General features: G+C 39.2%; 2 protein-coding genes across 4 annotated transcripts in view; one reads left to right on the forward strand and one right to left on the reverse strand.

Annotated features, from left to right (window-relative positions):
* Ten1 (TEN1 subunit of CST complex) overlaps positions 1-3,262 on the reverse strand; it is a 17,986-nt gene extending 14,724 nt beyond the window's left edge. For 2 of the 3 annotated variants that reach the window (XM_015504163.2, XM_048797845.1), the window contains exon 1: positions 3,124-3,262. The gene's annotated coding sequence lies outside the window, so the exon portion shown is untranslated. The remainder of the gene's footprint in view (positions 1-3,123) is intronic. The other variant, XM_015504164.2, reaches the window with a different exon arrangement.
* Positions 3,139-22,808, forward strand: part of Acox1 (acyl-CoA oxidase 1) — a 25,272-nt gene continuing 5,602 nt past the window's right edge. The window contains exons 1-7 of the mRNA XM_015504281.2: positions 3,139-3,601; positions 4,036-4,195; positions 10,544-10,704; positions 19,090-19,197; positions 20,959-21,078; positions 21,219-21,334; positions 21,763-21,933. Coding sequence (XP_015359767.1) covers positions 3,493-3,601; positions 4,036-4,195; positions 10,544-10,704; positions 19,090-19,197; positions 20,959-21,078; positions 21,219-21,334; positions 21,763-21,933 — 945 coding nt within the window. The 5' untranslated portion in view covers positions 3,139-3,492. The remainder of the gene's footprint in view (positions 3,602-4,035; positions 4,196-10,543; positions 10,705-19,089; positions 19,198-20,958; positions 21,079-21,218; positions 21,335-21,762; positions 21,934-22,808) is intronic.

Genomic DNA, 22,808 nt, shown 5'->3' on the forward strand with positions numbered 1-22,808 from the left:
CAGGTTCAATCCTCAGCACCACATACAAACAAAGATGTTGTGTCCGCCGAAAACTAAAAACAAACATTCTAAATCTATTCATGGACAACATGTAGAACTTGCTTAAAATTAATGTGGTAGCAACTGGTTGGAGGTGTAGTTGATCGCGGTGGAACCCGGGTACAGAAGTACATATGGAGTTCTCTATAGGACTCCCCCTACCTCTGTACCAGTTTTCAAATATCAATCAGACCACATGACTCCTTGTTGAAAATCTATGAAAGGTGCCCGATGACAACCACTAGAATTGAGAGCCTTTACTTGGCTGTAATAGCATGTGGGGTCCACTCCTGCCCCACCTTTCTGCCCTTCCCCTTCCTTGGCTCACATCTCAGGACCTGGACCTGCACATTCCCTTGGTTGGTTTCCTATCTTTCAGGTCCCAGTTCAAATGCCTCTTCCTCTGTGAGGCCTTCCCCGTCTACCCATCTAAACTAGTATTCTCCCCATACCCAATTCTATCCATAACCTGATTCATTTTCATTATTTTGTTTACTAAACAATCAGATGTCAGATGGCACGGTCTTTTTATTTGTTTAAAGCCTGGATCTAGACTGCAGAGGAGAATTTGAAAGCCTTATTCCCTGCTGTGTCCCCTGTGCCTCATACAGGGTCTGGGACATTATTAAATATTCATGGAATGGGTGAAGAGATTCATCAAGAGAAAAGCGAAAACCAAAACCACCTGTCTCCACACACAGTCTGGACACTGAGAACCAAAGCTACACTACAGGACTCTGCCAGAACTCTATATTCCTTGGCATTTCTTTACTTTTCTGAACTATCTACCCAGCAAATGGCTGGAGCTCAACAGCCATTCTGTGCACTGAGATTCATTCAATTTCCTTGACTTGCTGTTTCCAATCATTTTAGACTATGGTTATTTTTTTTTTTTTTGGATCAGAGATTGAACTCAGGGGTACTCAACTACTGAGCCATATCCCCAGCTTTGTTTTGCATTTTATTTAGAGGCAGGATCTCACTAAGTTGCTTAGCACCTCACTTTTGCTAAGGCTGGCTTTGAACTTGCAATCCTCCTGCCTCAGCCTCCTGAGCCACTGGGATTACAGGTGTGCACCACTTTCCCCAGCTTAGACTATGGTTCTTGCCTACTCATAATCAAGACCCAAAATTGAAATTCTCAATAAATTTTGACCTTACCATCCCCTCTGAGACACTGCCAAAGTCTTGCCAGATAGTGATTCCCTTTTACCCAGTAAGCAATAAACTCAGCTTTATCTTATCAACAGCTTGTTTTAGTTATATTTGTAGTGCCAGCTTTTTCTTTTCTTTTTTTGTACTGGGGATTGATCCCATGGATACTCTACCACTGAGCTACAGCCCCAGCCCCCTTTTTTTGTTTTTTATTTTGAGACAGGGTCTCACAAAGCTACTCGGGGGGTTCAGTAAAATGGCTGAGGTTGTCCTTTAAGCTGTGATCTTCCTGCTTCAGCCTTCCGAGTTGCCACCATAACCAGTAACAGAGTACCAACTTTTGGCAGGAGTAATAAAATCCGCAGTAACTTGGCGAAATAATGTTTAGTGGAGAAAGAGGTGCATTACACCCGTTAACCTCAGTTAACAGTGCCTTGCCCAGGTATACTGGGCCCGGAGAAAAAGAAACCATCAGCAACAATTATCTTATCTTCATTCAGCATTTTGATATTTTATTCATGGTGGGGGTTTTCTTCATTTTGATTGTGGGGCTGGGAATATAGCTGGGAATATATGGTAGAGCACTTGCTTAGTATGCTGGAGGCCCTGGGTTCCATATTGCCGGCAAACACATAAACAAACTGCATTAAAATATTATTCATCTTTAGTATTGGCTCTAGAGCCTCCTTATAATTTGTATCCAAGGTGAATGCCAGTACTGTACTGCAAAAACTTAAGTATGTCGAAATTTACAAAAAAAAATTAGGGAGAGGTAAAGGATTTGTGTAGTGTGCTACATCTTATCATGGCACAACCTCAAAAGGTAACTAAAATAAATGCAGAAATAATTTTTTTTTGGTTGGGGTACCAGGGATTGAACTCAGAGGCACTTGACCACTGACCCACATCCCCAGCCCTATTTTGTATTTTACTTGAAGACAGGGTCTCACTGAGTTGCTTAGTGCTTCACTAAGTTGCTGGGGTTGGCTTTGAACTTGCAATCCTCCTGCCTCAGCCTCCCAAGCTGCGCCTGGCCAGAAATAATTTAAGTATTTAATTTAGCAATCTTTCGAGCAATATTAACTAAAAGTGAAAAGTGGTTGCTTCTGAGGATGGGGAAGTCTTGCTTTTTATTATGAATCCTATGATTTTTTGCGAGCGCGCGGGGCGGGGGGGGGGGTTTGCGGGGTATTGAACCCAGGGCTTTGTGCATTCAAGGCAAGCACTCTACCAACTGAGCTATATCCCCAGCCTGAATCCTGTGATTTTTAGGCACATGTGCAGTTACCACTTTTTGACGATGATAGCACAAATAAAAAAGTCTGGATGCCAAGATCTCTAAGAACCGCCCTTCAGTTTAGGGAAACAACAACAAAAACTCTGGCCTGACGGGTGATGCAGACATGTAATCCCAGAGACTGGGGAGGCTGAGGCAGGAGGGTCACAAGTACAAGACCAGCCTCTGAAAGACCCGGTCTCAAAATAAATAAAGGCTGGGGATGTAGCTCAGTTGTAAGAGCGCTCCTGGGTTCACTCTCCAGTGCGGCACAGGCGCACACATACACATAAAATCTATCCTCAAAGGCAGGTCTCAAGAGAAGCATGCCTATCTCATAGGGAACCTCTGTAAATCTGCACCCAGACCTCTACAGCCCACGCTGGCCCAAGCACACCTTTATTTTAATAGAACTTTGTCCCCAATCCTTTCTCTCCAGTCTGGGAAGATTCTGGGAAAACCTAGGTCTTCCCCCTACAATTACGCAAAGACCTCCCACACTCTCTCCGCCCATAGGCCCCTGAGTCCCATCCTTCCACTGTTTCCGGGGACGGTTTAGCAAAAGGATCCGGAAGTGCGGGGCAGACGAGTGCCAGAGCGCAGGCGCAGACCTCTGTCGTGTTGTCCCGCCGTCTCCCAAATCCCCAGCCAACCTGTTCACGGTGTCCCCGGGCCTCAGGTCCCTATTTCCGCTCCGCGCGATCACGAGACGCGAGAGAAGCGCGATACCGAAAGCACCTGGCTCCCCCTTCACGCCCCGGGCAATCTGCTGACCTTCCACCTGGGTCCTCTTGGCCAGGGGTCGGGAGCAGGGGATTCGTCCGCTTTTGCGGGCGGTCCCGGCGCGGGCGCCCGGGGTCACGCGAAGAGGGCGGTGAGGAAGAAGGGGCGGGCCGGGGCCAGCGGGGCGGGGACTCGCGACGTCCTGGGACTGTTCTTAGGGCCCAGCCGGCGCTAGAGCTGCGGACACTGTCGCTTCTGCCAGCACCGCCTCTGCCTCGTCTCCGACACCGGCCGATACCATGAACCCGGACCTGCGCAGGGAGCGGGCCGCCGCCACCTTCAACCCCGAGCTGATCACACACATCCTGGACGGCAGCCCCGAGAAAACCCGGCGCCGTCGAGAGATCGGTGAGGGCGGCGGGCCGGCCTCCGTTCTCTCGCAAGCAAGGCTGAGACCCCCTCGAAGAGGAGTCGGTGGCGCTGTGGGGCTTCGGGAGAGCTGAGACTCCCACTTGGAGGGACGGCCCATGACAGGGGTTGGGGGTCTCGCCCTTCCGGAGCTGTGCTCGCGATTCAGACCTGCAGTCAATAAAGGAGGGTCGATTTCGCTGGGGGCGCGGTGGCGCACGTCTGTAATCCCAGCTACCCGGGAGGCTCAGGCAGGAGGATCGCAAGTTCGAGGGCAGCCTCAGCAATTTAGCAAGACCCGGTCTCAATTTTTTCTTTAAAAAGGGCCGTGGTGCTGCTCAGTGTCAGACCGACCTTGGGTTCAAGCCCCTGTACCGGGGGCGGGGCTTGGGGAATGTCTATCTTCCTCTTGATGTCCTTTAACTCCCTTGTAGAGAACCTGATTATGAACGACCCAGACTTCCAGCATGAAGACTATAACTTCCTCACTCGCAGCCAGCGTTACGAGGTGGCTGTCAAGAAGAGTGCTAGCATGGTGAAGAAGCTGAGGGAGTTTGGCATCGCAGATCCTGACGAAATCATGTGGTTTAAAAAGTAGGTATACCTTAGCACAGGGCAAGTATTGTTAGCCCAGACTTCACAGCTGCGGACTCTTTAAGCCTTTTATCATCATTCTTGGCATGTGAAGGCCCACACAAGCATAGTTTCGTGCCTATTGAAAGTTGTACCTGTGGAAAATAATGTGGTTACTTTTGTATCTAAGCTTTTTAGTGAGATGACATGTTTGTAGAATGCTGGTAATAAAAAGAGAGTTTTCATTCTCAAGAATTCAATCTCAGGAATCTTTTATTTTTCAAATTCTTTCACTAGCATCTGAATTTGGAGTGATTTTAAATGCAGGAAGAGGTTGCTCTTTCTAAGAAGGAGACCTACTAAATTTCTGAGTTTGGAAAGATTTTCAGTTGCGAAACCAAATGTTGAAGTATTTTGTAGTAATAGCATTTTATTTTTATAAGATAGTGTAGTTCTTGAGTTTAAAATAATGGGAACTATGAGGATGGAAGAAGAACATTAGTCTAACCTCAGAATGAATTTGAAGTATTCTAAGAACCTAGCATTGTTGAATCTAGTGACAGGTTTAAATGGTTGTCTTGTGCAGGAAATCTGCCTTGGTCCTAGTGCTGGAAGAGAGTCTATCTTTTTCTCAGACCACCTGTTTTCATTGCACTTGCTTTGGTTTTTTTAATTAGATAAAGAAATATGGGGCTGGGGTTGTAGCTCAGTGGTAGAGCACTTGCTTTGCATGTATGAGGGTCTGGGTTCCATCCTCAGCACCACATAAAAATAAATAAATTAAAATAAAGATTGTGTCCATCTACAACTAAAAAATATATTAAAAAAAAAAAAAAGAAATATGGAGTTTCTGGCTTAACCTAAATTAACACTCCAGTATCAGATTGTTTTGGTCTATAGCATCTCTTACAAGTCTCATTTATTTCTGGGCATCTCCTTTTTTTAAGTTTCTGTGTTTTAGAGGAACTCCAATATTTTCATCAGTAAAGATTAAATTTGGGACTGGGAGTGTAGCTCATGGTAGAGGCTTGCCTAGCATATGCACAAGACCCTGGGTTCAATCCACAGCACTGCATAAAAATAAGTGAAAAAGCTGAGTGCAGTGGTGCATACCTGTAATCCCAGTGACTTGGGAGACTGAGGCAGGAGGATTGCAAGTTCAAAGCCAGCCTCCATAATTTGGAGAGGTCATAAGTAGTTTAGTGAAACCTTGTCTCAAAAAAATAACTGGGGGTGCAGCTTAGTAGTTAAGTACCCCTCGGATCAGTCCCTGGTACCAAAAAATAAATAAGTAAGTTAAATTTTGTGAATGTTGTATTTTCAAGAATGAAGATATATCATCCCCCAAAACCAAAATCCTAACATTTTCTCTGATAAGCAGATGCTGATTCATAATGGAGTGGGGGTAAGGAAGAATACAATTACTTTAGATTTCATAATGGGGTGAGGGAAGAGGAGGGGTTATGGGGGATGAATTATAGTAGAATGAATCAAGACATAATTATCCTATGTACATATATAACTATATGATCAGTGGGATTCTACATCATGTATAACCAGAAGAATGAGAAGTTATACCCTGCTATATATGATGTATCAAAGTGCATTCTGTCATGTATAACTAATTAAAACAAAAAAATGATTATATATAAAAACATGAAGATATATGAAACATGTTACAAATTCTACCTTTGTGTAGTAATGCTCCCCTACACTACTTTCTCTAAGGCATTTAGCATGGATTTTCAACTTGGCTTAGTTATTATGAAGACGAAATGACCTACTCTGGCCCTTAACACTTTGCCCAGAACTCCATTCAATTTGTTTTTCAAAATTTTTTATTTTTGGTAACACAAATTGGAGTATTCTCCAATTGCCAATTATTCATTTTTGTTTCTGAGGTTTGTGACTCATGGCTGTGAGGATATTGAGGGAGAGTAAATTCTAAATTGTTACCAAATGACCTGAGTTGAGTTTGTAAACTTTTAAAAATTAGTTAAGATTGTGCACCTCTGTAATCCCAGCTCATGCCTATAATCCCAGAGGCTCAAGAGACTGAGGCAGGAGGACTGCTAGTTTGAGGCCACCCTCAGACTCTGTCTCAAAATAAAAAGGGCAGGAAATGGAGTTCAGTGGTAAAATGCTCCTGGGTTCAATCCCCAGAACCAAAAAAAGAATAGAAATTTGGGGTAGTTTTAGTTTTTTAAGTGGTTGATGCAGCCACTTTCAGAATTGGTGTACATTATAACTTGGTAGTTTGTGGTGTGTAACCAAAGATAAGTGAAGTCACAGGAACTAGAATAAAGTTTTTGTGTTGGCTAAAGAGCCTGTGGACTCCAGTCAGCTTTTTTTTGTGTATCACTTTTCACCTGAAATATTAAAGTATCAACTTTAACAACCCTTTGGTATCCTCCCAGTGTCCCTAGGCTATGACAGGGAGATCATAAATTAGATTGGAAATTAGTTTTGGCAGTTACTGCCTGAGATCAGATAAGCCAGAGCATATAATCCCATCAATATGATAAACTCATCAGTTGTGACCAATGTTTTGGTTTGCCACTAAAAAAAAATGTGAGTGGGGGCTGTGTAGCTCAGTGGCAAAGTGCTTGCCTAGTATGTGTGAAACACTGGGTTTGATCCTTAACACCACATAAAAACAAAATAAGGGCGTTCTGTCCATGTTGCCAGTTAACTATGACATACCATTAGTTGTGAGATATATTGGATTTCTTAAATGCTAAAATGAGGGGGAGGGCACTAGAATTAATGAAATACAGTAATATTTCTGGGGACTTGGGGCACTTATTTGTCTCTTTTACATCCATTTCTCCTATCACAAAATAAAACTTAAAGAGCCTGTTTTGAAGCTGACTTAATATTGGTAAAATACTTTTTTAAGATTTTCCAATTTCAACAAAGAACTGTTTCTTCTAGGCTTTGCTGCTTGGAGAAATGTTTTACTAATCTTTCCTGTAACTTTGTCTTTATGCTGTTTGCTATTAAAAGAAAACTGTAAAATATTCTTTTTTTTTTTTTTTTTTTTGTTTTAGGTAGACCAACAGTGGCCAAANTTTTTTTTTTTTTTTTTTTTTTTGGTTTTCTGATTTTGTAATGAGACTCATATCTCATTCCTCATTCTTTTCTCCTCTTTAAACAACATCAAAATGTAAAATATTCTTAAGAGTTATTTGAAATTCTAATGAGGATCAGTCGGGTTTTTTGTTAACCTTCCTAGGTTTTCAAAGCTGGTTTCCAGTGGCTATGGGTGCAGCCCAGGGGTAGAGTACGTGCTCAGCATCTGTGAAGGCCTGAGTTCACCCTAGCACCCCAGAAATAAAAATAAAAAATTAATTAAAGCTGGCTCCTTAAAAACCATTGTCAGATGGAATTAAACATCATTTAACACACTCAGTTTTTAAGTTGTTTTTCAGTACTGAGAATTGAACTCAGGGGTGCTCTAATATTCCCTAGCCCCACCCCCTTTTTTTTTCTATTGTGCTGGGGATGGGACTCAGGGCCTTGTGCACGCTGGGCAGGTGCTCTACCACTATGCTATATCCCCAGCCCCACATTTTGTTCTTGAGTTGAATTTTAAATGCCTAGAAACAAAAACATATTTATTAAGAATGAAAATATTTCATAGTTTTATTTTGTATCCCATATTTTCTATTATTTTCTCGAATTATTTTGCATTAATGTCATTTTAAAATTTTTTAATATTTATTTTTTAGTTGTGTCTTTATTTTATTTATCTTTATTAATTTATTTACCTTTATTTATCTTTATTAAATAATATCTTTATTTATTTATTTTAATGTGGTGCTGAGGATCGAACCCAGGACCTCACATGTGCTAGGCAAGCACTCTACTGCTGAGCCACCACCCCAGCCCCCATTAGTATCATTTTCAGAGTACTTTACTAAATTATTTGGCCTTTTAGGTTCTCTCATGGAATGTGAGTGCCTTAATAGTTTTACCCAAATAACCATGCCACTTTTTTGTCTTCTCTTTCCTTTTTTTTTTTTTTTTTTGGAACTGAGGATTCAATTCAGGGACATTTTACCATTGAGCCACATCCCCAATCTTTTTATTCGATTTTTTTTTTTTGGGAGGGGGTGGTGCTGGGGATCTAGCCCAGGGCCTTGTGCATGCAAGGCAAGCATTCTACCAACTGAGCTATAGCCCCAGCCCTATTTTTTTAAATTTTGAGACAAGGTCTTGCTAAGTGCTGAGGCTGGCTTCCCTAGTTGCTGGGATTACAGATGTGTGCTATGGGTGCCTGGCTCTTCTCTCTTTTTTTCTTATGGTACTGGGATGGAACCCAGGGCCTTTCAAGTGCTAAGCATGCATTCTACCATTAAGCTACATCCCCTGCACTTTTTAAATTTTATTTTAAGCTGGGCTTAGTAGATTGTTCAGACTGACTTTGAATTTGTTGTAATCCTGTATTGGCTTCCTAAGTAGGTAGAATCTCAGGCATGTACCACCATGTCCAGCTACTGCTTTTATTTCTCAGACATTCTATATGTTTGTTTCTTTATATATTTATGAAAGGAAATGGGAAGGGTATAACTCCTGGTTGGTTTAGTGAGAGGTAGAATGCTTGAGATGTGGTATGTTTTCTGAATTATGGAACTTGCATAATAAAGGAGTAAACTGCTGCTTAACTAGAGTACTTAGAAATAAACTTCCCTGTTCTGCATATTCTTAATCCTCCTATTTTCCTCCAATGTTTGGGCTAAAAGGCATTTTACTATTTTGGGGCTTTGTTGTTGTTTTTTTCTCTATTTGCTTATTAAGACGTTGGCTAGCCAGTCATTTCTTGGATATTTGGCAGTGTTTATCCCTAGCATTCCTGAAATGTGATTTTCTACCCTAAGCTTATGACTGAAACCATTGGCACAGAGAAAACATTTTTTACTGATGCTAACCAGCAACCTCTATTCACTTTTACATGACTTTGGGTACATTCCTTCTAGTGGGATCTGTAAGAATTATAACAAATCACTGGTTAAATAGAAGTATTAGTATCTAGTCAGGTGAGGTAGCACATTTTTGTAATCCCAGTGACTTGGGAGGCTGAGGCAGGAAAATTGCAGCCTCAGCAACTTAGCAAGGCCCTAGCATCTTAGTGAGACCCTGCCTCAAAATATAAAAAGGAATGGGTATGTGACTCAGCAGCAGAGCACTCTAGGGTTTAATTGCCAGTACCTAAAAGTAATAATAATAATAATATCTAAGAGCATCTATCCAGAGAGTGGTTGATTTCTAATTGGTTTATGATTTGAATAAGATAGAAAACAATGAGATAGTTTGAACAGTATTTACTTAGAAAATAGAAAAATAAGAGGGTGCCTTGTATTTGCGGTTGCTTCTGTTAAGGAAGTAGGATGGCATCAGGGCTTCCCTAGAGTGGACCGGCAGCTTACTCTTCCATGCCTTGTTCATACTCTGTTCCTGGACAGGCTGAGATATACTGCCTTCCTAGTCATTCATTGAGAACACATGAAGATCAGTAAGATAATATGTATTTTGTATTTTAAGCTCTTAGGATGTGTCAAAGTACAAAATACACCCCTAGAAAATCTACAAGACATCATAACCAAAACACTAGTATGTGTAATTTGTATTTTGACTATTTCATGGATTTGTATTATGAGAAGATAGATGAGGGCTGAATTCAGTGTGATGTAGAGTTCCCTTAATCTGGGGTAATATTCATTGGCCTTTGGGTAAGTTTTTAACCTGTACACATGACCTATTGCCCATCTATGAACCCTGGGGACTTTTAGACATCTTTAATTCTGTTCTGGAATATACATTTACTCTTTGGTATATTTGCTTAGATCATTTTGGGAAAGATAGTTTAAATTATTCTTAAGAACTTTTGTTAACAGTTCTGCAAATCAGTGTTCTATGGAGTTTCTTTTGATGTTCAAAACAAACTAGTAAAACCTGAAAGTAATGCAAAAACAAATAAAACTTAAAAAAAAAAATTCAACCCATCAAACCAGCAAATAACACCAACAAAACCAATTGTTTGAGATTGAGAGTAGAATTTAAAAAGGAATTCTGGGGTCTGGGGGTGTGCGTGGCTCTGGTTAAATCTTTGCTTAGCATAGTGAGGCCCTAGTTTCAATCCCTACCACCAGAATTATGACCCTGAAATTACCAGAGGGAGAGAGAGATACCACCAGATCCTTATGTTGACTTTTTAGGTAATAAAATAGTAAAATTGACATTTAATTTAATAAGAAAGGGATTTCAGTTTTCCTGACCTTCATCCTAAGGGATAAGGTTGTTAGGATTGGGTGATAGGGATGCAGTTTCTAGAGTAAGGCTGAGATCCTTTTCTTTTCTCTCCTGTAGACTACAATTGGTCAATTTTGTGGAACCTGTGGGCCTCAATTACTCCATGTTTATTCCTACCTTGCTGAATCAGGGCACCACTGCTCAGCAAGAGAAATGGCTGCACTCATCTAAAGGACTCCAGATAATTGGCACCTACGCCCAGACGGAAATGGGTCACGGTTAGTCCACATCTGAGGGTCCGCGGGTAATCCACCTCAGGACTTCACTTAAAAGTGACTCCTGCCATTTTATTTTTATTTTTTTCTGCTGCTAGATGTTTTGGATTTTATTTTTAAATTGTTACTTAAAAATTTGGCTTCTCTTTTTCTCCTAGGTTATTTATTTTCCCCTAAATTGGCCCAAAACTCTGGCCTGTTTACATCCTTCAGTGTTATTTCTTAAAACCTTTTATCATTGTCCTGTGAACAAGTGCTAAGCAGTTTGGAAAGCTGTGGTTTAAAGATATCAAAGCACACTGTTATGTTGGTGCATTTATTAAAAACTTTGGAAATTCTTCAGAGGGTTAGTAATATTTGGAATATGTCTTTCTGCTTTAAGAAAATTAGATGTGGATTTTAATGGATACAGGGTGATGGCAGGTAAACGTCTTACTCTTCTGTTGATCAGTAGCAACCCTGAAGTTAGGAGAAAAATTGCATGGTTCTCTTCATCTGACTCCAACAGTCTTTACATATATTTTTCCATGCATATCTGTGGACCCTGTGTTGCCAGTAATTCTTAAATTGTTCCTAAATGCCTGACTACTTTCAGTAATCTGAAAAGTAGTCATCTTAATGTGAAATAGGTTCATTTCATAGATAAAGCCATTGGCAGGTTTGAGTGTTTTGAATTTGAGCCTGCTCAGTCTCATCTCACTGTGAAAATGGAAGGGAAGGTGGAAGGGCTGAAAGAATCAGGAAAACTTAATTTTTAATTGGCTATTCTTTGATTTATGAATTGGTTTAAGGAAAGTGTTAGTTATCAAAATACCTCCATGGGGACTGCAGATTCTGTTCATATTACAAGCTCCTTACTAAAAACTCAAGACGTTGGTGTCAGGATACCAATCCTGAAATTAGAATCAAAGATTTCCTGAGGAAAGAAAGATAACATTCTTTATACAGTCTTCCTCTCTCTGAGAGAGAGAGAGTGTGTGTGTGTGTGTGTGTGTGTGTGTGTGTGTGTGAGAGAGAGTGTGAGTGTGTCCGTGCATGCATGAATGCTTGTAATCTTGAAGTAGCTTTGTGGTACAAACCCTTTTTTTTTTGTTGTTTTCATATATATCACTTTAGCATTTAATTGACTTAATAGCATCCTTCATAAGTGACATAAGATGTGAAATATCCTGAGGCTAATGGGTCTCTCTTTCTCTAATTGGTTTACTACTTCTGCCTCTACAAAGTACATTGCAAATGTGTATTTGCCCTAAATTTCAAAGAGAGGGAGAAAGAAATGAAGACTTGAACTTCACTGATTTGAGAACAGAAATTGGGCTAAGATTCTACGTTGTTCTATTTACATTTACTAAATTTTCTTTCCTATATTGCTTCCAAATAAGTATTTTCTTATGTTTAAACAGATTTTGTATTAATCTCTGTAGTTTACTTTAGAATAGTGTTGTAAGATTAAGTTTTGTTTCTTGCTGGGATGTTATTAATTTATATTGATGTTTTATGTTGACTTCTATTCTTTTCTAAGTAAACCAGTTACTTTGTTGGTTAATTTGTATCACAGGACAGTATTACCTCATATAGAATAGGTAAGCCTAGCATGGTGATTCACACCCGTGTCTTGGAGGTTGAGCTCAGTCCCCACTATCAAAAAACAAGCAAGCAATAAAAAGTTTGTCAGCATCAGACAAACAGTCTAGGTGGCAGTCTAGTTACCTGCAGAAAGAGTTCATTACCACTTTCTCTCTCCTCCCACAGCATGTCCTCCCTCTTCTAAAAACATGCCAGAAAACTCGAACACACTTGCTCTGTGGGATTGTGAGTCTTAATTAAAGGCTGAGGCCAGAACCAAGGGGGCTGTCTTACCTGGGGTTCTGGGATTGAAGGGACAGCCTGTGGAAGCTGGTCCAGCATTACCATCCTGACCACACATATATCTTTAGACCACAAGTGGGTAGTATGTTCTTTAAAAAAAAAAAAAATAAATATATATATATATATATATATATATATATATATATATTTTAATTTTTTTGGTTCTAATTAGTTAAACATGGCTGTAGGATGCATTTTGACATAAATGGAATATAACTTATCATTCTTCTGGTTGTGCATGGTATAGAATTACGCCTCGTGTCATATATGCATGTAGGGTAATAATGTCTGATTCATTTTACTAGTATATTAGTTCTTCATTGATCTCTTCATGGGGATTCTTTTTGCCTTGTTTTCTTTTCTTTTTTTTTTTAAAGAGAGAGAATTTTAATATTTATTCTTTAGTTTACGGCAGACACAACATCTTTGTTTGTATGTGGTGCTGAGGATCGAACCCAGGCCGCACGCATGCCAGGCGAGCGCGCTACCGCTTGAGCCACATCCCCAGCCCTGTTAATGCTTTTTTCATGACTTTTTTTTTTTTCCTCATGGTATTGGGGGGATTGAATTCAGGGCCTTGTACATGGTAGGCAAGCACTGCCACTGAGGTACATCCCCAGCTCTTTTAATTTCATTTGGGGATAGGGTCTTGCTAGGTTGCCTAAGTTGTCTTGCTAAATTGGCCTCTAGCTTGCAATCCTTCTTAATCCTCCTGAGTAGCTGAGATTACAGGTGCATGTCATCATGCCTGGCTTATTGATACTTAAATATTAAATAAAGCACCTTTTTTCCTTTGAAAGTAAAGACCAGTAGTGAACTTGATTTTTGTAAGTCACTACTCTTTCCTTGCCTTTTCACTACTTTCTCTCCACATGCTAGATAGTCTTCTGTTCTCTTTTTCCCAAATGATTCTCTTTTTGTTGATTCTCCTATGAGATTTTTTCTCTGGATATTTAGGTCATTCCAATTTCCCCACCATTATTGATAATAATATAAACTTTATAAAGATCTATATTCTATGCTGGGGATATAATTCAGTGGTAGAGTGCCTGCCCAACATTTGTGAGGTCCTGGGTTTGATTGCCAGCACCACACATGCAAAACAGTATTCTTTGGGGTTTTATCTTTGGAATATCTTTTTCAGAAATGAATTACTGCTTTGAAGGGAATGAACATTTTCTAGTTTTTATTGCATGCATAGTTTGAGACTTTTCCTAAAACAACAGAACAATGTACAATGTATATTTTTTTAAATATTTGTTTTTTAGTTGTAGGTGGACACAATGTCTTTATTTTACTTATGTGATGCTGAGGATCAAACCCAGTGCCTCATGCATGGTAGGCAAGTGCTCTACCTCTGAGCCACAACTCCAGCCCGATTTACCATATCTTTAGCAACTTCTTTTTAAAAATTTTTTAGTTATAGATGGACACAATATCTTTATTTTTTTTATTTTTATGTGGCGCTGAGGATTGAACCCAGGTCCCACCCGTGTGAGGCGAGTGCTCTACCACTGAGCCACAATCCCAGCCCTCATTGCTGTTTTTTAATATAGTTTTAAATCTGATAGGATAAGGCTCCTATTTTTACCTCAAAATACATGTTTGAGTAAAAAAGAAATAACATTTATTTGGTGTTTTGTTATTGTTGTTGTTGTTGTTTGGTACTGGAGATTGAACACAGGTGCACTTAATCACTGAGCCATATCTCCAGCCCTTTTTATTTTTTATTTTGAGACAGATTCTCACTAAATTTGTTAGGGCCTTGTTAAATTGCTGAGACTGGCTTTGAACTTTCGATCTCCTGCCTCAGTCTTCCAAGCCACTGGGACTACAGGTGTGTGCTACTGCACCTGGCAAGTATTGTTTTTTTCTTAAATATAAATCTTATAATATCCTGAGTTAAGTTGCTTAACAAATTTTCCGTATTTTGTTATTTAAAAAAAAAAATTTATTAGTTGTAGTTGGACACACTACCTTTATTTTATTTATTTATTTATTTATTTTTATGGGAGTGCTGAGGATTGAACCCAGTGCCGCATACATGCCAGGCACTCTACTGCTGAGCCACAACCTGTATTTTGTTATTTTTTATAAATTGTCTTTCTCTTTTCTGGGGTTTCCATATGAATGAACCTAATGAATAAGAATTCAGTAGATTTTTTTTTTTCCCACTCTGTTTGTAGCCTTAAAGATTTTCTTAGTGGATTATTTGCTGTATTTTGTTGTTGTTGTTGTTGATTTCAGAATTATAATCATGCTATCCATAGAGATGCTATTTTTATTTATTTTTGTGTGTGTGTGTGTGTGTGTGTGTATTAAGCTATTTTCCTCTTAGTATTGGTTTCCATCCTGGTAGCTTGTAGGAGAGACCTGGAAAGGCCGTTTGGTGTGTGGTATAAAAAGAACTGACTCTAGTGCTTCTCTCAGTATAATCTTGGTACTTTGTTGTTTTTTGTTTTCTCATTTCTTGTATTATTGGAGATTGAATCCAGGCCTCATGCATGAGCACTGTACCACTGAGCTATACTCCCTTCCAACTCTTTTAAAATTTTGTTTTGAGACAGTGTCTCGCTAATAAGTTGCCCACACTGGCCTTGGACTTGTTATCCTCCTGCTTTAGCTTCTTGAATAGCTGGGATTACAGCGGTGTTCCACCAACCTCAGCTGGTGTTTTTTAATTTTATGATAAATTAGTTAAAAGAAATATGTAATCATACCAAATCAACTTTTTACAACAAATCTTGGTTTGAGTAAAAAAAAACATCACTTTCTCCTTGTAGCATTTCTAAATTTTATCTATTTCTGAATCATATTTTAATGAGAAACATTTTTTAACCAAAAGTGTTCTTCAGTTTCTGATTGTAGTAGTTGTACCCGCTGCCTTACATGTATTCCATGGTGCCTCTCGGTGCTCAGTGTTACTCCATAGCACACCACACAGGTGCACCCCTTGAGTCTGATGAGGGCTCCCTTGTGGCTTTGCCTTCACCAAGAATCACTGATTTCTAGTAACACAAAATAGCCTCCCATGACAATACTGAAAGGCTGCTCCCAGGTTTCAGTGCCAGTGGAAGGAGCTAATTTGCTTAATAAAATTTCAATATTTTGTTACTTTTGTACAAAATAGTTTTCTCTTTTTTTGGGGTTTCATATGAATGATCCTAATAGATAAGAATTCAATTGATTTTCCCCTCACCCCACTTATAGCCCTTCTCCCATACTGGGGATTGAACCCAGGGATGCTTTAGCATTGAGCTATATCCAGGTTTTTTTTATTTTTTGAGACAGGGTCTCACCTAAGTTGCTGAGGCTTGCCTCAAACTTACAGTCTTCCTGCCTCACCCTCCCAAGTCTCTGGGATATTTATTGGTGTGTGCCACACATTCTTTGATTTTTATGTGGTTGGTTAGCTAAAAGCCCACCTACTTGATTGCAAGTCATTGATCAGCCTTTGTCTGAGCAATAGGACCTCATTATTTTCCTACTTACCTTAGAACAAACTGAGAAATTTGAAACCTGAAACATTGTGTAAGCTCATTTCTAAGATAATTAAGTAGAATAATAGCTAAAATATATAGTTGATTAATTGGGAGCTGGAGGTGAAACAGAATGCTAGTGACTTGAAGCACACAGAGGCATATAGAACTGTTCCTATTCTTAGAAAGAAATCTGAGACACAAACTTTTAAGTGGAACAAAATGACCACAGAAGTGATTTAATACTAAAACCAAGATATTTATAATCATTGGTGATAATTCCTGAATAATCATAATGGAACGCTTGTTATCCATGGATCTGTAATTTGGGATTATTGTAGTCTGCACTAGAAATTGCATGTCTTTTTGATTATTGAAATTATTGGGATGAAGAGCACTGTCAATTTTTGTATTAATTTGTTTCAGCAGAGCATGGCCAAAATATCCCAGCCTAGAAGCATTATTGAAATTGCATCTAGGAAAAACTTGAGTGGGGAGGTATCATATTGTTACTCTGAGGGAATTGCAGTTTTCTCCTGTTTCTCTTCCATCAGAGTAGTCTCATTCTACTTAAATTCTCCATTCCATACAGCCTTTTCAAATTTTTTGTTAATTTTGATTTAATTGCTGGACTGGAGTGGTACCTTGTACATGTGGCTTTGTGCTGCATGGACTTGGGGATTGGCAGCTGTCCCTACTATACTCCTTGCCAACTTAAGAAAGGTGGTGATTTCGAAGTAATACAGAAAGCAGCAGTGCTCCCATCCTTGTGAAGTGCACATGACTAATTCATACTTACCCAAGGTTTTTTTTTTTTTTCCCCCCTCCTTCCCTCACTCTATCTGTTCAAATTGATGGTTCTTTCACACCTGATGATGCTTCTTTCAAATGCCCGTCCTTGTTATTTCTCCGAAGCTTTGTGCACCGAGGGCGACCTGAGCCTTTGGATCTTCACTTGGGCATGTTCCTACCCACCTTGCTTCACCAGGCCACTGCGGAACAGCAGGAGCGTTTCTTCATGCCCGCCTGGAATTTGGAGATCACTGGCACTTATGCCCAGACAGAGATGGGTCATGGTACAGTGTGTTCAGTCTACCTTCTGGGTGGGGTGTGCTCCTGCCAGCTGGGCAGGTATGGAGTGCCCATCTCCTGTTAGGAATGGCACATCAGCCAACTACGAGCTATTTAAAAGAGCTCCTTCTGCAGAGTCCAGGTTTGGACATAGATAATGATTTGGTCATGGAAATTAAGTTATCATAGTGATTTTTCTGATTAATTTTTTATGGTTCCCATTTAAAAGGTCAAGAATGACAAATTAAGCCTTATTTACCAAATGATTTTTCAAGTTCATTCATGTTGTATAGAATCTACACATAGAATTTGAACCCATATATTTTCTTTGTTACTGTCTGATTACTGCTGATACCCTAATGCACCTTTGCAGATCCCAGAAGTACATATTTAATTGTATGTATGTTCTTTGGCTTGCTTGAGGGAAATGAGTAGCTTAGTATAATGAAAATTTGCAACATTTTATGCCTTGAAGTTATTTATATTTTGATTCAGTAAATTCAGAAAAGTTCTGAAGGTGGCTTGACCAGAAAAATTAAAAGATAAGCTGTACTTTCAGGCTGTTGGCTTCAGACTTGGTATACAGCACCTTTCTTTATTTTCCACCCTCATCTGCCCTGCTTCATGAACCTAAATGGGGTTGAAGGTAGTAGCTGTTCCTCTTATTTGTTCTGAATTGGTGTCTCTTTTGCCATTTACTTAGTTCTTCCTACTTTTTTCCTGCTCTGAGATTTCAGGAAACCTACTATATTGCCTCTTAATTCCTTAATTCTGTAGAGTTGCCTTTTACTACTCAGTGCTGAATAGTAGTTTACAGGATTTTATAAGAGGCACAGCAAAATAATTCAGTTCCTTGTGCATTTGAAAACATTTTGTCTTTATCTGTTCTGTTTAGTATATTTTTGTTTTTTTCTGTTAAAGTTTCTTTGGTGAATGGATATAAGTGCCTGGGTTCTTGACTCCCCTACAGGGGAAGAATGAATTGCACGTAAACTAGCCATTTCTGTTACTCGTCTTGAAAATTTTGAAATATTTTATAGTTTAAGCATTCAGTGAGATCTGGCATTATCCAAGTAGTTTGGTAGAAGGTCCTCAGTATTTGCTTAGTAGAGTTTAATTAGAGTGTCACCAGGGACATTTTTCTATGGTTCTTTTCAAAGAATTTTAGCTTTTTTTTTTTTTTTTTTTTTTTTTTTTGTGGTGCTGGGGATCGAACCCAGGGTCTTGTGCATGTGAGGCAAGCACTCTATCAACTAAGCTATATCCACAGTCCACAATTTTAGCATATTTGTATTAGACTTTAAAACACAAGTCCCCATGATATCTTTAGTAAAACATGAAACTAAGAACCCTTCCCCTGTCGTACTTGTGGCCCAGCTAGGATTTTAAAAGTCCCTCTTTAAGGCCTTTTTCTTCAATAAATATACCTTTTTAAGTTCTTATTTTCCATCCTAGCAATCATTCTGAAATAAATTATCAATTTACAAAAAAAAAAAAAAAACAACTTTAGCTGAAGTCTGTTCCTGTCACTTATTATCTCATTTTCAGTAATAAGTAGCTCCAGAATGTTGAAGTGGTGTGGTAAACACAGTACACATCATGGAAATTTTCACAATTGAAATTCAGAGATGAGTTTAAAAGGACAGTAAACTTCCCTGGTAGGATCATACATTACAATCTTAGGAAAATACGGTTCCAAGCTTCCTTTGCATTTTCTTTTGGTGGGTCTAAAGAAATGTTACAAATTAACTAAATCAGATGTAAAAATGGAACATGCGTGGAAAACTGTCTGATAGAATGGGAAATTAATTATCTTGCTTATCAACCATTTGTACTCATCTACAAATGTAGTGTTGTTAGGTTTTGCTTTTCTCTGAGATACTAGAGCTATGAACTGGGCAGGAAGTTTTACCTTGCACCACTATTTTTACACATGTTTATCCAAAGGAAATGTAATTTATTTCCATAGGAACTCATCTTCGAGGCTTGGAAACCACTGCCACGTATGACCCCAAAACCCAAGAGTTCATTCTCAACAGTCCTACGGTGACCTCCATTAAGTGGTGGCCTGGTGGGCGTAAGTGAATTTTTTAGCATTTATTGGATATTTTGAAGATTTGTAATGAGATTATATGTGCAATGTAGACCTTACATGAGAATATCATTTTGAAATGCAGAAAAAAAACTTTTAAGTCTTTAAACTATTCATAACTTCCTTTCGTGTTACATATTATATATATTTATACATCTTAGCACAGAAATGACTATTATGCTATTTTTCTTAGTTTTTCATCAAATGTTCCCACATATTACCATACTTTCCATCATCATCATTTAAAGTAACTTAATATTGGGCTGGGGTTGTAGCTCAGCGGTAGAGTGCTCACCTAGCTCATGTCAGGCCCTGGGTTCAATCCTCAGCACCACATAAAAATAAATAAATATATATATCGTATCTTTATGTAAAACATGAAACTAATGTCTAGCTACAACTAAAAAATATATATATTAAAAAAATAAATAAAGTAACTTAACATTATCTTACCAAACAGTTGAGTATTTTTAAAATTTTGATTATACATATATTTTTTTATTTTTTTATTTTTTTTAAGTACTGGAAGTTGAACCCAGGGATGCTTCATGAAGCCACATCCCCAGTTCTTTTTATTTCTTTAAATTTTGAAACAGGGTCTTGCTAAGTTGCTGAGGTTGGCTTTAAACTTGGGATCCTCCTGCTTCAGCCCCTTAAATGCTGTTTTTAGTATTTTTCATTCTGAATTATTGTCTTGGGATGTATAGGTCAGATGGCATCAATGGTTGAAGGATTTTACTATCACATTATTTTTGCTATGTGACATTATATTTTGATATGAAGAAAACTAGAATGCAAAAGAATGAATATTATCTCTGGAAGTGCTAGCCAGAGGCCGCCCTGCCCCACAGGAGATTGTACAGTGGTGGGAGGGTTTTTTTTAAATCTCTGCTTCTCAGTGTGGTAGCCACCTACCACATATGGTTCTTGGGCAGTTGAAATAAGGGTAACTAGGGAACTGAAACTTTTATTTAATTAGAATTAGTTAATTAATTAATTTTACATTTGTAGTTGTAAATGGACACAATACCCTTACTTTATCATGTGGTACTGAGGATTGAACCCAGCAGCTCACATGTGCTAAGCAAGCCCTCTACCACTGAGCTACAAACCCAGAAAAGAAGTAATTTAAATTAACATTATGATGGTTAGCCTAAAATTTTCTTTATGTAAATACGTGAGAAATAAGTAGAATAAAGCTATTTTTATTTATTTTTTTATTTTTTATTTTTTTTTAGAGAGAATTTTTTAATATTTATTTTTTCGGTGGACACAACATCTTTATTTTTACGTGGTGCTGAGGATCAAACCCAGTGCCCTACGCATGCCAGGTGAGCGCGCTACCGCTTGAGCCACGTCCCCAGCCCCATAAAGCTGTTTTTAAATGAAGAATTGCTTTGCCAAAATTTAATAAATTTTAAAAACTGAACTTAAGTGACTTCTTTCTGAAAACTAGGTTGAAGACTGTCTTAAAAAAGGCTGTCTAGGACTGGGGCTGGGGCTCAGTGGTAGAGCAATTGCTTAGCATGTGTGAGGCACTGAGTTTGATCCTCAGCAGCACATACAAATAAATAAAATAAAGGTCCATCAACAACTAAAAAATATTTTTTAAAATGGGGTCTGTCTAGACAACTTGCTCTGGCTTATGTTAATTTAACACACTGTTGTCCACTCTTCTGTTTGCACCTTTTAAAAATATAAGAGCATCTGCCTGCTCACTGTCTCCTGTTCTCTTTGATATTGCAGTCGGGAAGACTTCAAATCATGCTATAGTTCTTGCCCAACTCTTCACTCAGGGGAAGTGCTATGGATTACATGCCTTCATCGTACCTATTCGTGAAATTGGGACCCACAAGCCCTTGCCAGGTAAGGAATGTTCATTGGATATCAAGGTGAAAATTAAACTGAGCACTTGCCTTGCAAAAAGTGTAAGGCACAACTAAACAGGAGGCAGGAAGTTGCATTAGGGATTCAAGAATCTCATGTCTTTCTGTCATCTGCTGTAGGTATTACTGTTGGAGACATTGGCCCCAAATTTGGTTATGAAGAGATGGACAATGGCTACCTAAAGATGGACAACTATCGTATTCCCAGAGAAAATATGCTGATGAAATATGCCCAGGTATATTTAGCTAGAAAACAGGGCCCAGGATGCCCAGCATGGGGGTGTAGTGGCTACTGATAACCATTGGTAACCATGGGCTAGAATAATATGTTTTTATAAGGTGATGATGTTTTTATTTTTGATGCTTCATTTATTGTGGCGGTGAAATCAGGAGCAGTTGACAGGGGTGAAGCAGTTGACCTAGTTTTTAAACTCTGGTTCTCAAACTTTTACATGCTTTAGAATGATTCAGAGGACTGGTTAAAACGCAGGCCTTGCCCCCAGAATTTCTGGTTTAGTGAGTCGGTGTAGGCACTGAGGTGTACTATTTCAGACAAGTTTCCTGGTCATTGCTGATGCTGCTGTTCCAGGAACGTCACTTGGAGAACCACTGAACTACCACTGGGCTCACAGAAGGAAGCATCAGTTCTATATTGTTCTTCCAGGTGAAACCTGATGGCACATATGTGAAACCTCTGAGTGACAAGCTGACCTATGGGACCATGGTGTTCGTCAGGTCCTTCCTTGTGGGAGAAGCAGCTCGGTCTCTGTCCAAGGCCTGCACCATTGCCATCCGCTACAGCGCTGTGAGGCATCAGTCTGAAATCAAGCCAGGGTGAGGATAGCATCTGAGATGGTGTAGTACTGATATTGAGATATCAGAATTAAATATGAGTAGAGAAGATTCATTAGCTGTGAAAAATTAGCTAGGGTGGCTGGGCACAATGGCCCATAGCTATATTCGCAATTACTCAGGAGGATTGCAAGTTTAAGGCCAGCCTGGGCAACTTAGTGTCTTACTGCATGAGACCTTGGACTCAGTCCCCAGTACAAACAAACAACAACAAAAATATAGAGTGGCAGTGTACTAGACCGTTTACTTAGTATCTAGACTTCCTTGTTTTGAGAGGAAAGATGAGAATAACCATCTTAACTGCTGCCCCCCACCTAAGGGCTGGGTATCTGACCCAAGGTGTCAAGCATTTTAAACCAGAACTATATCTTGAGCCCGCCTTATTATTTTTTAGCCTTCCAAGTAAATAGAAATGATGTTATTTGAAGTATTATAAAGGATATGTTCAAAACACTGAAATCGGTATGAAAGTTAAAATTACTGATAATGGTTACAAGTTGTATATAATGGAAGTAGCATTAAACTTGATTCCCTTAAGAATAAAGAAACTGAAGCTGGAGAGTATAGCTCAGTGGTAGAGCACTTGCCCAGCATGTATGAGACCCTGGGTTTGAACCCCAGGGCTACAGAAAGAGTCCAATGAGAGCTGGGCGTGGTGACACACGCCTATAATCTCAGCAGCTCAGGATGCTAAGGCAGGAGGATCATGAATTCAAAATCAGCCTCAGCAACTTAGTGAGACCCTAAGCAACTCAGTGGGACCCTGTCTCTAAATAAAATACTAAAAAGGGCTGGGGATGTGGCTCAGTGGTCGACTGCCCCTGAGTTGGTTCTTCAGTACAAAAAAAAAAAAAAAAA

The sequence above is a fragment of the Marmota marmota genome, unplaced genomic scaffold (genome assembly GCF_001458135.2).
Source record: "Marmota marmota marmota unplaced genomic scaffold, marMar, whole genome shotgun sequence".
NCBI classification, from domain to species: domain Eukaryota; kingdom Metazoa; phylum Chordata; class Mammalia; order Rodentia; family Sciuridae; genus Marmota; species Marmota marmota.